The following is an 18,248-nucleotide window of genomic DNA, read 5'->3' on the forward strand; positions in this document are numbered from 1 at the left end:
GGAACATCACTACCCACCTTCTGCCACTGTGAATAGCTACCCTTTACCCCCACTCTCTGCTTTCTATTTTGAAGCCAGCTAGCTATCCATTCTGCTACTTGTCCCCTGACTCTGTATTCTCTGACCTTATTCATTAATTAGTCTATTATGTGGTACCTTATCGAAGGCCTTTTGAAAATCTAGATAAATGACATCTACTGCATTGTCCTTGCCTACTCTCTCTGTTACCTCTTTAAAAAATTCAATGAGGTTGGTCAAGCAAGACCAACCTCATTGAATTCCATGTTGACTATTCATTATTCTATTTTTGGCTTCTAGTTATTTTTCTATTTTCTCCTTTAGTAGGGATTCCATTATTTTTCCTGCCACCGATGTTAAGCTGACTGGTCTATAGTTCCCTGGACATGTTCTATCGCCCTTCTTAAATATAGGTATTATGTTAGCTATCTGCCAGTCTTCTGGCACTATACCTTTTTTAACAAATTATTAAATATGTGTAGTAATGCCCCTGCTATCTCTTCCCTAGATTCTTTTAAAGTCATTTTCATTCATTTCATGACTGCATAGGAGCTTAACCTCATATAGGATCACTGTTATTACCTTGGGTTCAAGCAGAGGGAAATAACCCCTTACTGCACAAATAGCATCAATCCTTCCCTGGCCTTAACATGCAGCTCGTAACTTTGCATCTTTGTCATCCACAACTATATACAGACTGTTACATTACAAAACAGGTAGATCCCCATAGCACACATAAAATTGAACATATATTATGACTTATAACACACCCCCCAGGAGCAGAAAAAACATGGATTGTGTATATTGAGATTAAAAACAAAAAAAAACTGAAAACGCTGGAAATCTGAAACAAAAATCAGAAAATGCTGAAGAGAGAAGCAACGGGTTAATGTTTGAGTGTAGAATCTTTGTCAGAACTTCATCAGCAAAAGTCGTCTTCTTTGGAGCTGAACTCTAAATCAATATCGCCAATTGCTTCAGCATGGAAAACTAGGGTGATTAAGCAGTTAGAGGGATCAGACTCTCAATCTGGACCGAGATTCCTTCACTGAACAGAATAGCAGGTTCTCTCAAAAACTCCCAAACACTGATCCATTTTTTCTATGATGTTGATGGACCTTGCTGTGTATTTCAACATTTCCTGTCTTTATTCCTGGGTTCTATTTAATAACTCAAGCAGAAACAGAGTGCCTTTGCAATTGCATTCCTGATTATACCTTGATTTTTTTTCCAACAGTTCTGCTTGCAAACAAACATCACCACTCTCTGTGCTGTTTCTAAATAAATTTCCAACTGCTCAGCTCTGCCTTCCTCCCCTATCTTTTAATTTTTGAAAGGTTTCATTACTATGAGAATTGGGGGAGGGGGGGAGAATGAATCACTTCCACAAGTGGCTCACAGCTAGGCTGTTACCAAGATAAGTACAGCCAGTTAATTTTCTACCACCCACTGTTGGATGCAAATCTCTACTTTGCTTTTATACCAGCCACCAATTATGGAATTAGACACATTATACAAAGTATTGATGCCTCATTCTCCGAGCTTTCTGGTCCAGAAATTTAACTCTTCGTAAACCAGAGCATTTTAAAGTTAATGGGCCATAATGTGCAGTCGGAGTGAATCTAACAGCAGCATGTTTAGGAGGTTTATACATTTTTGCGTGGCAAGTTGCTGAAAGTGCGAGCTGATAACGTCACAGAGGGGGAAACCGGGATTCTGGATGAACAGGACAAGCAACTGTGTATCTCCTTAACCATTCAGAAATTAACAGCGCAAGGACTGAGAAGGAAATGCAAGTTAAAATGGGTGAATTCAATGTCAAATCAGGCACAGAAAGAAAGATTGGATTGAGAGAGAGAAAAGAGTCAGAAAGGAAAAGTTAAAAAAAAAATTTTTACTTTACATTTTCAAAATTTCCAACAACAATTAAAGCCTAAAGGAATGAGACTCCACACTTGTAGTTAATTTTCAGTGCCAGAGAGCTTGTTTGGCAGTAATTAGCACTTATCACGTCGTTAAATGGGTACTTAAGACAGAAATGGACAAGACTTAACTTTCTGTGGCAAGTTTAGTTTATATCTACTGCCCAAGTACAGCACCGTCACGCCATTCAATGCGTTTCAATGGTGAGACAGACAGCTCGCGAAGCTAACTGCGGAGCGGTGCAACTCGGACAGCAACTTTTGGATTTCCGCTTTTAACTGTGCATCATCCCCACGCCTGAAGGTGCTTTCGTATTTACACATAAATAACGGTGAGCGCCATTAGCCTCACCATTATTTTGACAGCAAATTATGGCCCATTATGTTTGTTTTTACTCTTATCATTTATAATTTATCCAGATTATTACATGATGCTGAGAACGAGCTTTTGAGCTGATCATGCCGCTCTGTTCAATGAGCTAATCAGTCTAAATCGAGAATATGTTTCCTGTAAATGTTTAATACCAAGGCAACTGGATAGTTATTTAAAGTTTAACTCCATTAGTTTGTCCCCATTGATAGCATTCTTGTCTCTGAGTCAGAGGGTTGTGGGTTCAAACCTCTATGGATTTGAGCACATAATCTGGCACTTGAGTTCAGTAGTGAGGGAGTGCTGCATTGTTGGAAATGCCATCTATTGATCAGTCATTAAATTAGGGCCATGTGTTTGATCAAACGGATGTAAAAGATCCAATGGCACTATTTGTAGAGCAGGAAGGTGTCTTAGTCAACATTCCTCCCTTGCTGTGCACAAACTGACTGTGTTTCTTCCATAGCAAAAGTAATTCATCCATTGTAAAGTGCTTTGGAACATTACTTGGATGTGAAAGATGAGATATAAATTGTAGGGGGTGGCGTGTGTGCAGTCAGCTTGCCTCTGACTGGGTTTCTGAGCGGTTCGAATCGCTCCCACACCCTTGGGTTCTAGACACCGGACTTAGGTACAGGCGGCGATACAGAATTGGAGTAGACAACTGGTTTGGTACAAGAAAACTGTATTTTTATTAAAAGGCACAATAAAAGTTACAACACTGAAAATTACTGGAATAGTTACAGGCTTACAAGAGTGCACTTAATTAGGAATGGGGAACACACGGCACATCGAGGGGAAAATCACATTAATATTCCCCCTACCCTTGTCCCACCCCCAATATCTAACTAATTGTGCTGTGAGGGGCCAGGGATTATGCTCACCAATAAGGGTTTCTGGACAGGTTGGATCCTGTCGATTGAGCTGGTTGCGGTTTTGGGGTTCGCTCTTGGTGTCCTTTGGGGCCTGCCGTCGTCACGTGGTCCCAGGGTGCGGCGGTGAAGTCGTCTAAGTACCCTTTTTCCTCCGTTAGAGATAGGGAGTAAAGTCTTTGTTGGGTACTTTACCTTGCAGAATGGAAACTTCGGGTTTTGTTCTTCTGGTGGTGGTCTGGTCGTCGAAGTTTTTGTCGCGGTTGGGGTTCGGTTGGCGGTCTTCGGTGTTGGCTTGGTTGCGGTGGCCTACATCACTACCTGTGCAGTGGTAATGATCTGAAGGTATGGTTTACCCGGCCCTTTGTTACCGCGGTGCTCGTGGTCGTTTCTGCTTCATTGAGTTTTGAGTATACCTGGACCAGGGTGTGTGCCTGCTCGTCCCCAACACTTCTCCACGCTGCCCTTCTCTGCCTTTCGTCGGCCCACCTTCGTCTGCTTCTTCTTCTTCTACCCCTGCTTCGTTCGTCAGCTTCGTTCGGTTTTTTTTGGTTACTGGTGGGCCAATTATACTACTTCGGAGGTTGTTATCTGCGCGCCAAATCAGGGTTAGTTCTTTGTCCGATTTTTGGCGGGCTCGTTAAAGTGATTATAGTCGTTCACTTTAACTGCTTTTTGGGTGGTTGCCCAGTTGTTAAATGCTCCTTAATGTCTCGGTGTTTGTTATTCATGATGTGAATCGGTATCTTCCTGGCTCGGCAGCCAGTTTAAACTGTAAGTGATTATTTATGCAAAGGTTTAATGGGTTCAAGATTAAGTCTTTCCTGAATTGATTGGTTTCAAAAATGAAGAATGCGTATTCTGCATTATCTATTGTCTGGCTTCAGCTCTCACAGGCCCAGGCATGTCATTTGACCTGCCATTTTTGCAGGGCCCTGCTTTCCAATCTTGCAGGCTTCTGCCACGAGGTCCAGAAGCCATTTTGTTTAGGGTTCCTTCGTCCTTCAGGGTCCCTTTATTAATAACTCTGGGGAATGTGGGAATTTTGAGAACCCTACAAAATGCATACTTTCTTTTCTTCCAAGAAAGATTAATATTTTTTGCTGATGATTTGAACCTAATTTCTCTCCCTCCTTAAGTTCCTCTGCTGACTTTCTCTCATAGGACTCAGAGTGGAAAGCAAAAGACTTTTAACACTACTGGCAAGATTTACTTTATTTGCTATTGAAATCACATATTAGGAATGTATTTGCTATTTAAGCTGCATAAAAGGAAATCTTCCACCCATGATTCTTGACATAGTCATGAAAAACTTTCAGTACCTTTGCTATTTTGGACAGTTGAGGTCTTTGAAGGTGCTGTTACCTCTTTCTCTTGGACTTCCTTTTAGCAGAATTTACATTCAAGGCCTCAGAAAGCACGAGAAACAAAGATGTTAAAGCCAGGGTTGGCATAAATCAAAATGTCATTCATAGCTTTCATAAACTGAAATACTTCTCTAGTCAAAGGCCAAAATGCAAATGAAGCTGCCACAGGATAGACTTTTGTCACTCAGAAGAGGATTGTGATAAAGACTGATGACAAGAAAAGTGAAGATAGACCACATGGGAATCTCTAATGCTTTCCCCTCAGTTAACCCATGCTACATGGAGGATAATTAATTAAAAAAATTGATAAGTGGTGCTTGACTCTTTTGTGACATTTGTAAAGTGGTCAATAAAGACTAACTATACCTCAGAGTTTCTGTGAATTGTAGTTTCTGTTCCTACACCATATTGTAACCATTTTATGGCTTTAACATCAGTGTCCTCACAAAATAAAAATTGGCACTTGGCTTTTAGTGACTGTACCTACAATCCATGAGACAAGCCAACTTGTACATTTGCTGTGTATAGAAAATGTAATAATAATGAATGCAACAGAAAGTAAAATCATCCAGACTGTGTGCGACTAAATTATAAAAGAGAATTGTGAATATTAGCAGCAAGAGATAAATGTAAAATTGTAACATTTATGTAATTTCTGCCCTATACTTGTGTTGTCCTTTGACCAGTATACAATTAGAGTGGAAAAAATGCTTTTCCAAATGTTCCTTTCTCCAGTGTTAGGTATTTATTTGGTTATTTAAAATATTTATTTAAACTAAGAAGTTGCAAACAATAATTTGAATAGCATTTAAACTTCAATTTTCCTGAAACATTTACCTGAGAAAACCTAAATACACTTGCTGTATAAAAAAAATGCTAATTGGGTTCTAGGTGCAGTGAAGGCACTCATTGAAAGCTGACAACCTTGTCCTTTCTAATTATGCAGTTCATTTGAAAAGGAAGCATTTTATCAATGTTAGGACTCAAAGGGGGGAATTTTATCCTGAAAAGACGGGTGGGTTTGGAGCGTGGGAGTAGTTAAATTGTTAAAAATTGTAATCCTGACCTGAATCCGCCTCCAACTCGCCCACTTCCAGTTTTAATGGAGGTGGGGCGGGGAAATTTCTGATTTCCAAAAATATAAAAAATAACATTTCACGATAACATGATTGCATTTATGCTTTCAATTGTATTTTAATAGAAAGAAAAGACTTGCATTTATGTAGCGCCTTTCACGACCACCAGACGTCTCAAAGCGCTTTACCGCCAATGAAGTACGTTTTGGAGTGTAGCCACTGTTGTAATGTGGGAAATGCGGCAGCCAATTTGCGCACAGCAAGCTCCCACAAACAGCAATGTGATAATGACCAGATAATCTGTTTTAGTGATGTTGATTGAGGGATAAATATTGTTCCAAAAGCATGGTCTTGATATTTTTGCCCAGAGCTCTGAATTTGGACTGTGCAGTCTGCGCATGTGCAGTATACCTTATTTCCCAGGATACATCAGTATTATTCGGTCAGCTGTATTAGTGTCATATTTTTCTTGACTTCTTAGCATTTTCTTTTCAGTAGCTTTCCTTCAAATAATTTTGAACAATAAGAGGACAAAATACAAAAGCTTTACTGAGGTAAAATGTATTGTGTTTCTTTTATTTAAAACAGAAAGAGACAGAGAGAAAAAAATATTTTTCAGAAGCAAAACCAATTAAACCAAGACAACACATGACTTTGGGTATCCCTTGTTTAACACAATGATAGGAAAAATGTAATTTCAATTGGTTTTGTATGGCGAAAATAACATTTTCTTGTGACAGTTGTAGGCAAATTTTTCTACCGTCAATTCCTGTTATTGTGACCTTCAAGTTTACCGGCAAACATTTTAATTGCAATATAATGGAATGTTCTCAGAGAAGCATTCAAGGTGAACCACTTTGCAACACAATAGCCAAATGTCAGTCCTTTTTTTGCAGGGAGCAGTGCACAAGTCTTAGGAATTCTATTATTTCACCACTTTAGAGGGTGCTGTAAGCTTGTGCTTCTGATAATGAAATGAAATAATAAATGTATGCGCTTATGAATATGTAGACCTAAATATAAAAATCTAGTTACGACTTTTCCTGTGTGTGCGACAGACTGTTCCGTATTGATAATTGCAAAACGAACCAAACATCTTTGGGGGAAAAGTGCTTTAAGTACCATAACAGACCAAATGCAAGTTTCTATAGGTTAATCACACAAGTATTGCTGACTAGCATTCCAATAATTTCCAAATATACTGGACAATTTCTCTAATGCTCTTTGTGAAGCATAGAAAAAGAACATTACAATGGAGCATAGGCAAATGGGACATTTTACTAAAACAAGAGCCATTAACAACGCTGAAGGGATTAGTGCATACTATGCAACTACTGTAATAGGATCAGTTATGAACTCATTAGCAATGTAAAGCTTGACCAGGAAAGGGCTTACGAAAGCAAGGAAGTGCAACAAAAATAACATGAACTATTACTCTATTGTCACTATTGCTATCAATCTAAATCTTATTTGAAGAACCTTGTTATAAGAAGTGCTTCCTTAAAATGTAAAGTGACCAGGAGCAAGGACCCTGCCCAAATCTTTCCTTCCCTTTCCCTGGAGCACTGAAGCCAAAGGCTTTGCCACCCAACTGGAGTTGACTAACTCAACACAGTCCAATGATTGAACCTGGGGCCGTCCTGGTCAGTAGGACTCAATGCTACATAATTTACCTACTAGGCCATCAAGTGTATACTTACAGCTCTGTGGTTTAACCCTGCAGTTAAATTAATGATATAACATTTAACTTGATTAACTGATTTGGTACATTTATACCAAAAAAAGGCTTCAATTAATTAACTTATGTTTTGCATGAATCTAAAGGCAAGTTGAATTTTTAAAAATCTGCAAGTGCAGCCTTTTTGACCAAAATTAGAAAAATGCCCCAAGAGCCAACAATGGATTTACATATTTTGTATGTACTGTACACTCTTAACTCCAACTGTTATCACTGTTTTCTTTAAAAGTCTCCTGTCTGGGTAGTAATGTAGTGTAGCACTTGTTATGCCCATTAACAAATCTACAGTCATGGGTTCAAGCCCAAGAAGTACCTTGTACTAAAATTTGTTTCCCACATTAGTAAAATTTGTCAGTTCCAAACTAAGTGGAAAAGCTGACACTTCATCCCTTTTGTTTTACAACAAATATAGCTTGTATAGCGTAAGCACTGAAATGTACATATTCAGCACCAGTCTGCCGTTTCTTGAGGACAGAGGTGAATGGTTAAAGTGGATACTGGGTCAGGAAGATAAATAAATGGAAGTATTAAAAAAAGAATTATTATAATTTGCACCAGACTATTTATTTTGGTTTACAAAAATGTGTTTTCATCTTCCACAAAATATGTATCTAATTTCATGATCTGAGTGATAATTTACAGGAAAGTATATACAATCTACTAGATACCAAAAAGATCAGTTTCTATTCTAATTCCAACAATGTTAACATTAACCTAAAGGTATTATTTGCATCAGTAGCCTGGTGGAATACCAGCAGTGAAACTGGTAAACTAATTTTCTTTCAGTATTATTGCAAAGTATGTCCTTCATATTAATTTTTCGCATACTTGATACTTGTAGGAGTTAGCACATTCCCAGAGACAGAATTGGGACACTAATTAGATATTTTGTGTACAGAGAAAGGTAGTTTCAGCAAATGTCAAGACAAAAAAAGAACAGCACATTTTCCAGTACAGCTGTACATATTCCAAATACAGAATATAGCAGTAGGACATAATCTTAGAACTGGCATTGCATTCAGTAGGCAATATTACAATACAGTGTTGGTAGATACTGGCAAAGTGCAAAAATGATTTGAAAGAACCAAAAAGATATGTAATCCAATCAGTAGTTATATTTTCAACAGCAAAATGATTGTGAAAAGATGTAATGTGGATGCTGATGAATTTGCGAGTAATTAAAGCAACTCATGGAACGCATTGGCATGTAAAATAGGCCATTTAAAAAAAATACATTTTCGTTTTTATAAATGGATATGCAGTGCTGTGGCATCTCATATACAGTGTGCAGCACATATGATGTATAAGATTGTGATCATTCTATTATATTCTTATTAAATTACGAAACACTTCCTCTAATAAAACCAATTTCATTATAGTATTTATACACAGTATTCTAGTTTTTTAATTAATCTTCTACAATACTTGTAAAGAAGGACTGAATGAGAGATGCTGCTGTGTAGTCCAGTGTACTTAAAACGAGAAAGAAAATTTAAAGAGGATAAAATTGAGATGCAGCTTCTGATGACTGTATTTCCACCTGAGCCATTTTGAACTGAGTGCACTGCAGCCATTTACGGAGTACTGATGAACCTGTGCTCACCTGTCCAGACCCCTGGAATGACTGCAAGACATGATGGTTGACATTGTTCTGGATTGACTGAAGGCGCAGTTGCAGACCCGCTGATAGATGCTGTTGATTACAGGCCATGTGGAAAATTAAACGTGAATTAGTCGTAATAATAATTATTAAAAAGGTAAAAATAACATGCAGCCATATTTTAACTATTGGAAGTAAACAACACACTAACCTTTAAATTTGACTGAATCATTGGTAACCACATTGGTATAAGCTGTTTAAAGAAGAATAGTGTTATAAATTGTAGCTGCTCTTCTACAGTTAAACAAAATGTTATAAACTGTTTGTCATTGCAGATTAGTTTCCTCCCATACTCACTGCTATATCAGTCTATAAATGATGTTGAAATTCTATTAACTACAATCTGTGATGAGCACCTTAAGGGTTCCACAGATTCTAAGGTGTAAGTTGTTTAGATGGATTTAACAGTGAAGGCCTAAATAGTGTGATAGCAAGGTACATTAGAGCTTCAATCTTCTTTCTCATAGAGCGGTGAGACATAGGTTCATGCCAACAATTCTCATCTTAATCAGACTGCTACGAGCAGGTGACAGGCAGAGGCATGGGGCTGGATTTTCAGTGAGGAGGCGGGACTACAACTTTTGGGGTTGTAGACCCGCCTCCATCGAGTTCTAGCCAACCCACGCAATTTTGACTTGATTGACCTTGTTGAGCCTGCCCAGCGGCTTCAGCAGACCAATTAAGGGCCACCCGGCAACAGGTGACATCACAGATTGATATCTCATCTGTCAAGACCCTTTGACAGATGAAATATCAGCTGTTTGAAGCTGTCAAACACTGACAGTCTGTACTCCTTCCTCTCAGGATGATTTAGAGATCTCTCCGGAACAGAAAGCTGAATGCTGGAACTTTTGACAGCTCGCGGCCATTCTGCTTTCTGTGCCGATGAGATGAGGGACTCCCGAGACCTGAAGGAAGGAAGGCTGTAAAGGTAAGTACATGTAAGTAAAACTTCTTTAAACACTTTACACACACCAAACACACTTACCTCTGCACTCATGCACCCATCACTCACCTGAACACTGGACATCTCGACCCCTCCAAGCCCTTCATCCCGACGGCCCGCTTCGCTAACGTGGCGTGGTTTGGAGCCGTCGGGAATCCCACATTTCACCAATGAAAATAGGGATTAGGCTAAAAACTGCCTGTTAACTACCTGTTAACAGGCAGTTAATTGGCACTAATCCTCTTCCCGCCTCAGGGAGGCGGGTCCCAGTGCGGGTTGGGTACCCGCCTCCTTTGAAACTGGCATGGAGGCGGGTTGGGCGCGGGATGGGTTCGTGCCCCCCGATTTCGGGATTTTAACCCCCCCCCCCCCCGCACGCCTCCAATCCCGCCTCCACGGCCCAATGAAAATCCTGCCCTTGGTGTTTTCCCACAAAATGGGGAGACAAAATTATAGAGCCTAGGCCAGCCTTGCACACCTCCTGACATCCATTCATTGTGAGAGATTCATGGAAGTCCAGGAGCAGCTACAGGAAGACTTGTAAAAAGTATGTAAAAGAAAAAGATTAGTGAAGACAAATGTAGGTCCCTTACAGTCAGAAACGGGAGAATTATAATGGGGAACAAGGAAATTAAACAAATACTTTGGTTCTGTCTGCATGGAAGAGGACACAAATAACTTCCCAGAAATGCTAGGGAACCAAGGGTCGAGTGAGAAGGCGGAATTAAGGGAAATTAGTATTAGTTAAAAAATAGTGCTGGAGAAATTAATGAGACTGAAAGCTGATAAATCCCCGGGGCCTGATAATCTACATCCCAGCGTACTAAAAGAGGTAGCCAACTTGGATGCATTGGTTGTCATCTTCCAAAATTCTATAGATTATGGAACAGTTCCTGCAGATTGGAGGGTGGCAAATGTAACCCCATTATTTAAAAAAGGAGGGAGAGAGAAAACAGGGAACTACATACCGGTTAGCCTAACATCAGTGGTAGGGAAAATGCTAGAGACTATTATAAAGGATGTGATAACAGGACACTTAGAAAATATCAACAGGATTAGACAAAGTCAACATGGATTTATAAAAGGGAAATCGTGTTTGACAAACCTACTGGAATTTTTTGAGGATGTAACTGGTATAGATAAGGGAGAACCAGTGGCTGTGGTGTATTTGGATTTTCAGAAGGCTTTTGATAAAGTCCCACATAAGAGGTTAGTGTGCAAAATTAAAGCACATGGGATTGGTGGTAATATACTGGCATGGATTGAAAATTGGTTAACAGACAGGAAACAGAGATGGGTCTTTTTCGGGGTGGCAGGCGGTGACTAGTGGGGTACCGCAGGGATCAGTGCTTGGGCCCCAGCTATTCACAATATATATCAATGATTTGGATGAGGGAACCAAATGTAATATTTCCAAGTTTGCTGATGACACAAAACTAGGTGGGATTGTGAGTTGTGAGGAGGATGCAGAGGCTTCAAGGTGATTTAGACAAGTTGAGTGAGTGGGCAAATACATGCCAGATGCAGTATAACGTGGATAAATGTGAAGTTATCCACTTCGGTAGGAAAAACAGAAAGACAGAGTATTATTTAAATGGTGGTAGATTGGGAAATGTTGATGTACAGAGGGACCTGGATGTCCTTGTACAGGTGCAGCAATCAGTTAGGAAGGCAAATGGTATGTTGGCCTTCACTGCAAGAGGATGTGAGTACAGGAGCAAGGATGTCTTACTACAGTTATACAGGGCCTTGGTGAGACCACACCTGGAGTACTGTGTGCAGTTTTGGTCTCCTTACCTAAGAAAGGATATACTTGCCATAGAGGGAGTGCAGCGAAGGTTCACCAGACTGATTCCTGGGATGGTAGGACTGCCGTATGAGGAGAGATTGGGTCGACTAGGACTGTATTCACTAGCGTTTAGAAGAATGAGAGGGGATCTCATTGAAACGTATAAAATTCTGACAGGGCTAGACAGACTGGATGCAGGGAGGATGTTTCCCCTGGCTGGGGGTCTACACAGTTTCAGGATATGGGGTAGGACATTTAGGACTGAGATAAGGAGAAATGTCTTCACTCAGAGGGTGGTGAACCTGTGGAATTCTCTACCACAGAAGGCTGTAGAGGCCACGTCACTGAATATATTTAAGAAGGAGATAGACACAAAAAGCATCAAGGGGTATGGGGAGAGAGTGGGAATATGGTATTGAGATAGAGGATCATATCAAATGGCAGAGCAGGCTCGAAGGGCTGAATGGCCTACACCTGCTCCTATTTATCTATGTTTCTATTGAGAAGAGTACCAAAAGAAGTGAAGTACTGGAACTCTAACCTGGGCAGTTTTTTTTTCCTATCCTCCCCAAAACCACAGTGTGTCTCAGATCCCTCCCCAGGTCACAGTATCAAGACTGCTTAGTGAATCAATCAGCACAACTCAGACTTATATAGAGGCAGAAGAGATGGAGGGTTAGTTTTTAGAGGGGCTCATGAGATCATATATTATATATTGATAATATATCACACATGCCACATATATAATATACACCTTTGAATTTCGTCATCAAATGAGGCTTAAAAATTCCCATCATTTTCTCTATTGCGTCAGTGTCAGCTTGGCTCACTCAGTAGCACTCCCACCTCCAAGTCAGGAGGTTATGGGTTCAAGCCCCATTATGGACTTGACACTTCAGTGCAATACTGAGTGAGTGTTGCATTAGTGGAGGTGCTGTCTTTTAGACGAGATGTTAATGGAGGCCCAGTCTGCCTGCTCAGACAGATGTAAGAGATCCCATAGCAGTATTCAAAAAAAGAGCAGGAAGTTCTCCCAGTGTCATGACCAACATTTTCGTCTCAACCAACACAAAGAGAGATTATTTGGTCATTCATTTGCTGTTTTATGGGACCTTACTGTGCGCAAAATGGCTGCCAGGTTTGCCTCTGTATTGACTGCTCTTAAAGTAATCCAGTGGCTGTGAAGTGTTTTGGATGTCATTAAGATGTGATAGGATGCTAACTAAATGCAAGTTTGTTCTTTTGTATTACACTTAGAATTAATTGACCATAGGCTTGCTGTAAAATGATACAATAATTCTGTTTGTATCTATACTAGGCTATAAGAAGATAAATGTGCCTACTGTATTTTATTTTTTACTCCTTTCCGCTAGGGTTGGACAGCTTCACGAGACTGAACTCCACCTTCAATGATATGAAGCTCGACAGGATGTCTGATTTATGACTGAAATTACAATTATTCTGCACTGCCTACATTATGGATCCAAGGTTATCTGGTGCTATGGATTAAGCTTTCAGTTTACTAATTTACGGGTCTGCTTGAATGTTTTTTAATCATGAAAATCTCTAAAATGAAATAAACACAAGGCATTAAGGTTACCAAACTCCAAGCATAACAAAAAAAAATTCAAAGATTACATAAAAATAACATATCCATCAATATTAAGTTAAAGTTGAAGTACATTAAAGTCAGCATACTGTATTTAATTATGTTATTAACTGGAATCACATCAAGTCACCAGTTGCAATTTTTAACATGAATAATGCTGTATTCCATCCAATTAATAAATAGTACTACAGTAAAAAGAATGGACACTTCACATTACTTTGTTAAAATTATTAAAAACTACATGCATAATGTATTTTGCGGTGTAAGGTGCAATGAATATTTCTCATAAAATATTTGAAATGCTTAACATTTGAGTAAATTACAAAAATAAGTACTTTTTAAAAAAATAAAACTGGTGCTCATTTTTAGACTACAACCATTATTTTGATATTTTCATAATTTACATGTTGAACATGAAATGTATTTTCCCCAAAGCAGCATCTTCATGAAACTGATTGCACTGAACCGAACACATGATTGTTTCAAGACCAATATTTTATAAGTGCCATTAGTTTCATACAGCAATGGATCAAACATCTTTTACTTTTGTTTTCAAAATTAGTATAACTTGAGTATATGTTTTCCAACAAATCCGATTCTCATTAGGAAAACTAAGTCACATCCTAGAATTCTGTGATGTGGAGCAAATGTATGTATCTTGTCTATCTGTTAAAAGGGGAGTGAGTGCCAAATAGTTAACACAGGTATATCAAAACCTATGTAAGAAAGCCATGATATCTGCCAGTAGACATAACAGAAATATAGTCACCTTCACAAAGATGGTTGAATTGCATTCCTGTAGAGCTTCCATCAAGTTGATAACATGCAGGCAAACCATTTCTACCATCTGCAACACAGTGAAGGAAACCTCACTTGAAAAAAGGCTTGAATAAAAGCTAAAATGTCTGAAAAGTTCATTTTGATAGCATTATTCAACATATTTGCACAAAAACAAAATACTGTGGATGCTGGAAATCTAGAATAAAAATAGAAAATGCTGGAAATACTCAGCAGGTCAGGCAGCATCTGTGGAGAGAGAAAAACAGAGTTAACATTTCAGGTCATTGACCTTTCATGAAAGGTCAACAGCCTAAAACGTTGGGGTGAATTCTTACCCTCGAATCAGGTCGGGTGCGTAGGGGCCGCGTAACCCGAGCATTCCATCAGCGGCTCTGCAGTGTGTGTTTAACTTAACTACATCAATTGGTTTCCTGGACAATTAAATGGAGCGGGTCTGATGACGTCATGGATGACTCACCTATTTAAACAGTCTTACACACATCAGAGTTGAAGGTTGTTGGAGGTGGTTCTGAGGTTGTTGTGAGAGATGCCTGTTGTTATATAGTTCCAAGAGTTTGACTGTGAAGGTTCAAGCATCTATAACCAAGGATGGAGGCTCAGTGCCAGAAGGTTTTCCGATTGCTCCTTGGAAATCCTGCTCCAGGGAGTGAGAGCACGCAAGGAGGTCCTCTTCCCTGGTGACGGCAGGAAAAGGCCAGCCATTACAACAAAGACGGCATGGCTGGAGAACACCCAGGAAGTGAGCAGCAGAGGTTTTGTGAGCCGCTCCTGGATCCAGTGTAGGAAGCAATTTAATGACCTCATGAGGTCAGGAAAGGTGATTGCAATGCCACATTCAACTACATCCTGGTGTGAGTGTCACCCCAACCCCATCAACTACCTTCCCAAGCCTACTCCTGCACGTCACTCCTCACACCAACCTACCTTGCAGGTGCACCCATCCCTCACTCTCTATGCACCTACTCACATCCCCATCTGACTATCCACCACTGACACTCACCCTCAGCCTAATGCAATCATAGAATCATAGAAAGTAACACCACAGGAGGTCGTCATTTGGCAATGTCACGCCACTCCCTCATAGTCACCCTCTACAGATGTAGCCCATCCATCCCCTACACTCATTCCATCACTCTCACTCAAACTTCTCTTCTTTCCTTCCTTGCAGGAGAAGAGCGCGCAGAACAGGGAGAGACAGAGAACCGGAGGTGGCCCTCCAATTTACAGTACACTGACACCAGCAGAGGAGGCGGCGGCGCTGGAAATAAGCAGCGTTGCAGAGCTGCTAGCGGTGGGAGCTGGAGAGAGGGGGACCTCCCAGCAACCTGGTGACAGAATTAAATATCATACAGCCACATGGCATACAGCAGTCACTCATGGTGGCTTGATGTCAGCAGCCAGTGAAATATGATCATGTGCATAATGGTAATTATTGTCTTTACTCTCCTACAGGTCCATCAAGTGCCTCCCCCCAACCCCTACACGGTCCAGCCAGAGGAAGAAGACGACTCCTCAGAGGAAGCTGCAGTCTCGGAGGGTGCACCGTCACCTGACCCATGTGCACCCAGCACCAGCGCAGATATGCACACCTCGGTTGGTCCTGTTGTCACCTGGTGTTTCACACATCACAAGTGAGCAAGAGCGGATGGTGTTGACAGGGACAGCAGTGGAGAGTCCCCGTCGGAGGGCGCAGGAGACTCCCAGCTCAGCTGGACGCAGATGCTGAGCCTCAGGGGCCGTCGACAAGGAGAATGATCTTGGAGGAGCAGCAACAAATGCGGGAGGCTCTGGCAGCTTTTCCAGCCGCGATGTGCAGGACTGTAGGGAGAATGGAGGAATCTATCTCCAACATGAGCAGCACCATCTCGCAGGCGATGGTGACGATGTGCTCTTCCATCGAAAGGATGGCCACCTGCATGGAGAAGCAAACGCGCCAATCAAACGAGAACATGCTTGCTGTGAACAACAGCTTGCAGACTCTTATTGCAGTCATATCCAGGAGGGATACAAACCTACACTTGGGCGTTCACCGCCCCACTGATGTGCAGCAAGGTACTCTCCAGCTCCTTGTTAGCAGGGAAGCGCGGGTGGTCCATGAGAGGGATGGTGGTGAGAGGGGACATGGAAAAGTGAGGGCACTTCTCAAAGTGCTCCCACTTCACCCCCATTGCCTCCCCCTCAGTCAAAACCCCACATGCTGCCTTGGATCCCCTGGTGGTTGAGTTTGCTACTGAATAGTTGCAGGAGGAGCAGTCTTTGGCGGAGCCCTCACAGGCTCCAGAACCCAGAGGACATCCGCCAAAAGTGTCTAAGCAGTCGCAGCAGGGAAGTGAGCAGTCTGCCTGTTTCAGCATCTGGGTGCCATATGGGTGTAATGGTGCAACCTAATTAAATCATGCCACAATGTGTGCCGCTGCTGGTACCATCTCCTCCTCCATGTTCCAGCTACTCCTCCTCCTCATCCTGCTCCGAGGAGGCTGTGCGCTCTGCGCCTTGTTCCTGCAGCAGCTCCAATCCTCGCTGCTGCACTATGTTGTGCAGTGCACAGCGTACAACGATCCTTCTGGAGACCCCGGCTGGTGCGTACTAAAGCGCTCCTCCAGATCTGTCCAGGCATCTGAAGCGCATATTCAGCATCCCGACTACTTGCTCTATGACACATCTCGTCATTATGTGGCTTTGATTATAGCGCTCCTCTGCCTCAGTGCTTGGCCTCCTCAAGGGTGTCATCAGCCACGTCTTCAGTGGATAGCCCTCGTCTCCCAGCAGCCAGCCGGTAAGTCTGTTCGGAAGTGCGAAGAGTTGAGGGAGGGTGGACTGGCGCAGGATGAGTCATGACAGCTCCCAGGGAATCTGGCACACACCTGCATGATGGTCTTATTGTGGTTGCAGACGAGCTGCACATTGAGGGAGTGGAAGCCCCTCTGGTTCAGGAACACTCCTGGGTGATCTGGGGGTGCCTTGATGGTCATGAGTGCAATCGATGACGCCCTGCAACTGTGGGAAGTCAGCCAGAACCGCAAAGCCGAGCGCACGCTCAGTAACACTGGCCTCAGTGGCAAAGTGTACATAAGTGCTTGACTTGTGAAACATGGCATCGGTGACCTGGGTGATGCATCTGTGGGCGGCCGACTGCGAGATCCTGCAAATGTCTGCTGCAGATCCCTGGAAGGAGTCTGAGGTGAAAAAGTTGAGGGTGTTGGTGACTTTAACCTCCACTGGTATGGCATGTCCACCAGGTCCACCTGGCAGCAGGTTACAAATGTCTGCCATGACCTGACGCAACAGCCTGAGCCTCCCGAGACACTGCTGTTCAGTCATGTCCAGGAAGCTGATCCTCTGCCTACATACCTTGTGTTGGAAATATCGCCTCCAGCGAGGAGCACGCTGTGCTCATCCCCTCTCTCCTGTGGAGCAGCAGGTCGGTGAGGAGAAGGCTGCTGCTGCTGGTGTTGTTGGTGCTGGGGCTCATCTTGGTCCAGATTGGAGGTCCAAGGTGAAACGGCATAAGCGGCACCCATGCTGATCTGATAAATGCCAGGTAAAATGAAGATCAGAGGCACAATCCTCCAATGTAGTGAGAGTGGCTTCCGAGTTTGCAGAAATCACTGAAACTCCTGAAAGCAAATTCCCTGCACCAATGATGTCAGCAAGAGCCTATCCCTTAGGCAAGGAAGCAGGTGTGAGGTGTATTTATGTGATTATTTCAACTGTCAATTGCCCAACTCACACAATGGCCTCTCACCTCTCGCCTTGCTTTGACAGGCAAGTTTCAAGAGCCCATGAATCCCATGCATAAGCAGTAAAAGCTGAAACCTCACGTTAAAAAGCATCATATTGGTCTGTTAACGACTTTTTAAATACTTCAATGAGGTCGCCCGCCTCTCCCGAGCTGAGAAACGTGCCCGAGTAAAAAGGCGGAAGTCGGCGGGATGAAGGTGGGTTCCCGACGCGCTGTCAATTTCCGTGCTTTTAACAGCCCGCCCGCTCACAAACCCGCACTCATTTCAAAGGGAAAACTTCCGCTGTTTCTCGCTTCACGGATGCTGCCTGACCTGCTGAGTATTTCCAGCATTTTCT

General features: G+C 42.0%; 2 protein-coding genes across 4 annotated transcripts in view; one reads left to right on the forward strand and one right to left on the reverse strand.

Moving 5' to 3' along the window:
• prima1 (proline rich membrane anchor 1) overlaps positions 1-13,731 on the forward strand; it is a 243,588-nt gene extending 229,857 nt beyond the window's left edge. The window contains exon 4 of the mRNA XM_086002787.1: positions 13,132-13,731. Within this exon, the coding sequence (XP_085858913.1) occupies positions 13,132-13,171 (40 nt within the window). The 3' untranslated portion in view covers positions 13,172-13,731. The remainder of the gene's footprint in view (positions 1-13,131) is intronic.
• Positions 6,181-18,248, reverse strand: part of unc79 (unc-79 homolog, NALCN channel complex subunit) — a 237,315-nt gene continuing 225,247 nt past the window's right edge. For all 3 annotated transcript variants that reach the window (XM_086002784.1, XM_086002785.1, XM_086002783.1), the window contains 3 exons: positions 14,137-14,214; positions 9,175-9,216; positions 6,181-9,056 (listed from right to left, as the gene is read on the reverse strand). In XM_086002784.1, coding sequence (XP_085858910.1) covers positions 8,856-9,056; positions 9,175-9,216; positions 14,137-14,214 — 321 coding nt within the window. In that variant the 3' untranslated portion in view covers positions 6,181-8,855. The remainder of the gene's footprint in view (positions 9,057-9,174; positions 9,217-14,136; positions 14,215-18,248) is intronic.

The sequence above is a fragment of the Somniosus microcephalus genome, chromosome 12 (assembly GCF_052327205.1).
Source record: "Somniosus microcephalus isolate GS21.2 chromosome 12, FLI_Smic_1.0, whole genome shotgun sequence".
Classification (NCBI taxonomy): domain Eukaryota; kingdom Metazoa; phylum Chordata; class Chondrichthyes; order Squaliformes; family Somniosidae; genus Somniosus; species Somniosus microcephalus.